We start from the raw sequence: 5,021 nt of genomic DNA, 5'->3' as shown, positions 1-5,021 counted from the left end.
GAAGCCTTTTGCTGACAAATATACCTACATCCCTTTTGAACTTTTTATTTATTTTCACAGAATGGTGGTATTTTGAAAATTTTCATTCGGTGATTTTTTTTACATTTTTAGTTGCGGTCTCATTCAGCAACGAAGTCACAACACAACTCTGTTAGCTTTGGGTGATGTATCTTGGGGTGGTATATCTTGCGCTGCTATTTAAAGCTAGTTTTACCAGTTCAAATGTATTCCTTCTAGCCTTAGTGATGATCCACATGAGGATCTTTCAACAGCAACAACAGAAACTAACATTGTAGTTGTATGACACCTATGAATTTCAGCAAGCTTGAACATTGGTATGATTCAAATTTAAAATCCCAACATTATTACGAAGCATTGTGCTGGTAATAATACCTCATGTTTTGAATTCGTCGAACGTCATAGTTAAAACGAAAACAATTAATGGCATAAAATGATAATGAAATCATACGGTGATGCCTCAAATGCTGTATTTAACTTTGACACAGATAAAAAGGATCATGGTGTTATAATTTTATAACCAAGAAATAATATTAACACGTTGCATATTTATTTTAAGAGAACTTTAAAAGACTTGCCTGAAAAAATTTGGCGAGGAAGAAACGTAAGGAAAAAGATAATCACATCAATCCTCAGTCGAAGAGGCTATTCATCAATTATTCTCGAAAAGAAGAAAATCGTAACATGTTTTGGGAAAAATTGACAACAAAGTCGACGCAGTAAGATCCTTCTTCATCAAAACAAGGCGTGAGCGCACTCGATCGAACAAAAAACGGAATTTTTGAGTATGACTGTTTGAGTTTTATAATACGGACTTTACACCTAGTAAAAAGAGATATAAATTTATTCTGAAGGAAAAACTTGGTTTCAAGACGCCGATAATGCCTGTATCTCCAAACACCATAGAAAAGACTCAAAAAAGAAGTGAACCCACTACTTCTAACAATGCTCATATAGAATGCAACGCAGAATAGATCGTCAAAGCGACTGTTTTGATAAACACTAAACCATGTATCAACTAATACTTAGTTTAAATTTGGTACTCTAAAACATTCAGTGAAACTTCTCGTATGACCGTACAAGTTAACATATCTTGTGTTTTTTTTTTCAAAGCTCGGAAAAGTTTTTTGGAAGTGATCGTGTAATTTAAATGATGTCCGCATAAATCTAAATATTTATTTGAGTCAAAACGGTACATGCATGTACAAATTCCAGGGAAGTAATCAAGTGACGCGCTATTTCTAAAGCAGAAATGAAGCCACCGTCACCGCCGTTGCACCGCTTAATCAGGGCTGGACCGCCCGCCCTATATTTGCGTATGCAAAGAGACTCCAGCCACATTAACTATGCCATATAGCCAACGTAGCGTGCACCGATTGGGCAAACACATATCTGCATTATAAACAGCGTCCGGGCGCACAAACGCGCAATGTGGTCAGCCTTTACCGGCGCACGACTAATCAACGGCCTGACCTTCCAGCCGAACAAACGCTTCGCCTCGCTCCGTACTGCTCGGCGGGAAATAGCTGATTATGTACTTCGTTAGCACAGCTGCTAAATTAGCAACACGAAACCTCTGTCGCGTTAATGCAAATGACGCATCCTGACAAATCTCTGTTAAAGTTTTAAGGATCAACATGTACGTTAATAGGTCAATGCGTATATTAATAAAAACATGTTGCTTCCGGACAAAAAAAAACGTCACTAATATCATTCATACCTAAGAGTGCATGTGCAGTCAATCGTTCAAAACTTTCTACTTTCCATGTACGTTACCGCGCCCACTTAACGGAAAATCATGACATATTTCTTCGACTACTCTCCACTAGAGCGAAGAAAGAAAGCGTTTGAAGTATGTTAATTAAAACATCAAACAAATTGTAATTATCATAGTACTTATTTATTTTTAAAATAAACATATTTTTGTAATAATAACAAGAATACGGGACCATAAATATAAATAATATGCTATAAACTTAATTATACTTTCAGTTTCAAATCCTCATCGTCATTTCCTCTACCCGTCCGTAATTTCCAGTTATGGTACCAATTTCAAACACAAAACAAGATTCTCTAAGAATTTAGTAGTTAAAAATGTAAAATCATTTCGTCTGTAATAATTTTGTATAAAATAAAATCGTTTCAGTCGAGACGCAGTCAACATGGCTATTATTTTTTTCTTTTACAAAAATTATTATATATCTCTAAACATCAGTTTAATTTTTCTTAATATCTTTTCCTGGCACTTTTCAGCCTATCCATGCCAGCAATAGTACTACTAAAACATTATTGTTTTAATATTTTATCGATAATTTAATTGTTTTAGTTTGTTTGTGTTGTTTGGTTGAAAGTTAATGCAGTGTTACAAGTTTTGAAAAGCTTAGCATTTTTGTTTTAGGGCATCCCACCAACTATCAAATGGAATACACTCTAATTTAAATTCAAATAGGTATCGTCTAAACACTTAATTAATGAGTTATTAATCTGGGATTGATGTTGGTAATTCATATATTATTAATAAAATTTTAATGAAACGACAATCTGTTAAATTAATTTTTTATTGTTTCTTATTAATCTCATCTATTTTTTTTTATAAATATTATTACTGTCATTATAGCTATTACCGTAGTCACAATTAAATAAGTTATAATAAATTATTTACTGACGTAGATTTGGAATCGAATGTTCATATTTCAATCGATTATGAGGACGATGCTTTGGTTCATGCTTTATGTTTGTAAGTCGGTAAGGGAGTCCAGTTGTCCGAAGATTTTCTGTTAAGCGCTCGAAGTTGATTGTTCACCTCTGTACAGGTACGGCTCTAGAGTACCTTTAACTGGCCTCACCACGTACAGATTCCGCCTTCGAATTAAAGACTAGAATAAAGATTTAAATATTTATATAAACAAGCAAAAACGTTCTAATGAAGCCAGACAGGAATTTTTTTTTAAATCAATTAATTTTCATTAACAATTAGCGTTAATACATATTTTAATTCTTAGCGATTAATCAACGTACCTATGGTGTCCATCTGCGTGAACTTGGAACGTTGTTTCGGCAGGGGACGCATCCTGGCTGAATAACTTTCTGAGGGCAATAATACCGGCGATTGTCAAAGCAACCTTACTAGCGATCAGTGCCTTACCAGCAATGACAGCTAAGGTCTTCAGAGCCATACCTCCCACAATGCTAACGGTTGATAACACACCGAGCATGAGATATGGTAGAACTTTCTTCCCTGTGTAATAATTAATAAATAAATATAATATTTTCTTGCAGTATATACGCATTAATTAAATTACAAACTACAATACACCCACCTCGCCCTCTACCCTCCGAAGATAAATCAAATGACACAGAATGTGTTCTTAACAATTGTTCGAATTTCAAGCGTAACATTGAGTCGATTTTGTCTTCTGTTGACATGCCTGGAAAGAATCGAGGCTCCGCCAATGCAGGTGGTGCGTTTGATTGTTTGACCAAAGTCAAACCGTCGGCCAGTTGTACGTTATCCTATGCAACATATTAAAATATTAAAATACACAAAACACTAAGAAATCCTTAAACACTGAAGTCACGCTGATCACCTGCTCCACTGCCCTCGAAAGCGCTGTCAATGCTTTGCCCTTCAAACATATTGTTAAATGATTTTGGGCACTACAATCGTCATACACCTTTTGTAAAATAGCTAATTCAGGTGATTGCCAAAAGCCTTCTTCGGCTCTACCACTGTCTACTTCATTCTGTGCATAATCCTCAACATCCATTCTGCGGGATCTTCTCGGCCCATGAACATGACCTGATGCGATAATAACACAGGTAAGCGAAACCAAAGCTATCCGTAAGGATGCACACATCTTTATTTTTAGTTATAAACACAACACTAGCAATGTAAAAAGATGATGAATACGAAGGTAGCCTGTCAACAACTGCCGGGCTAGGTGGCGGCTGCGAGTTTATATCGGCTACGCACGTCGCCGACAAGCACCACCAAACATCCGCCATTCCGCACCAGTTCTCTCGCACGCGCACTTACGTAACTGAACTTGAAAACGATTGAGAATCATTTTCCAAGCCAATTTCTCCAATAAAATGCTAGACAAAAAGTAAGCCGTATATGTTACAGTGGTGTATTTTAACGTCTATGTGTGGAAAAAATTATAATTACTGACGACTTGCGTGTTCAGCGAGGACTGTTCGAGCTCACATTTCACTTACGGACGACCGGTTTCAGCGTGGAGCTCTCGGACCCGACAAAACTAATCGAAGTCATTTCAGCCTTTAATAACACGATCAGAGAGTACAAGCTCTGTTTGCGCTTAAACTTGGCTTCAGTCACTAGCTGCCCGATCTCGTCGCCGGGCATATATGCTTACTCAAGGAACTATTCGCAATATTATCGAACAAAAGAAAGTAAAAGTTACATTGAAATGCATCCAGTGCTACGCAATAAAATGAAAGCATTTTAAATGCGCTACTTTTACGAATTATATCTGTAAAAACTAACAATAAGGAGTTTGGTGAGGCCAAAGTATAAAAGGTCTTACGGCAGTTGAAAATATTATCAAATAATATCTTCATTTCAGCCGTAAGACGTCTACTGCTGAAAATATACCTTAGTTAATTTCAACAGGTCCGGTGGGAATCAGCCTGCTTCCAGTAGCATTTAATAATGTTTTTTATTAAAAAAAATATTACTTTAAATAATAATAAAAAGTTAATATGTTGTCCGTAAACGAAAACCTACGTACATTAAAGTGCCGCTTCACACATAGCATTGCAGTTCGACTACATGACAAAAATAAGACGCGAGAATGTGAAGATCTACGAGTATATACAACTACGTACTGCAATCAAAACACAGTTTTATGTTTTTAACCCAAAAACTTTATGGAGAGAATGTACAAGCGCTTTGTTCTAGTTGCAGAACATTGACTATTTAATAATTTAACTTTGATCATCTCGCCGAACCAAAATACTATTTTTACTCATTACGATATTGG

The 5,021-nt window shown here is 36.0% G+C and overlaps 1 protein-coding gene across 1 annotated transcript; it reads right to left on the bottom strand.

Moving 5' to 3' along the window:
• Positions 1-2,795: 2,795 nt before the first annotated feature.
• Osi21 (Osiris 21) lies at positions 2,796-3,875 on the bottom strand. The gene is made up of 4 exons (XM_068765461.1): positions 3,606-3,875; positions 3,339-3,531; positions 3,037-3,256; positions 2,796-2,880 (listed from the first exon to the last, which is right to left on the bottom strand). The coding sequence occupies exons 1-4, from the start codon at positions 3,873-3,875 to the stop codon at positions 2,796-2,798; spliced, it is 768 nt and encodes a 255-aa protein (XP_068621562.1).
• Positions 3,876-5,021: the final 1,146 nt, after the last annotated feature.

Source organism: Battus philenor, unplaced genomic scaffold (assembly GCF_028537555.1).
Source record: "Battus philenor isolate CCGP_79_NKW_IND1 unplaced genomic scaffold, ilBatPhil1.0.hap1 SCAF_2, whole genome shotgun sequence".
NCBI lineage: Eukaryota > Metazoa > Arthropoda > Insecta > Lepidoptera > Papilionidae > Battus > Battus philenor.
The sequence above is the reverse complement of the archived record's forward strand: the minus strand, read 5'-3'. Positions and strand labels throughout refer to the sequence as shown.

Bases quoted from the DNA above. Each gene is read 5' to 3' on its own strand.
- Osi21 (XM_068765461.1), bottom strand. From the start codon at position 3,875: ATGTGTGCATCCTTACGGATAGCTTTGGTTTCGCTTACCTGTGTTATT. The intron at 3,532-3,605 runs GTGATCAGCGTG...TATGTTGCATAG, and splicing joins TTTCGAGGGCAGTGGAGCAG to GATAACGTACAACTGGCCGA. The intron at 3,257-3,338 runs GTGGGTGTATTG...ATTATTACACAG, and splicing joins TTCGGAGGGTAGAGGGCGAG to GGAAGAAAGTTCTACCATAT.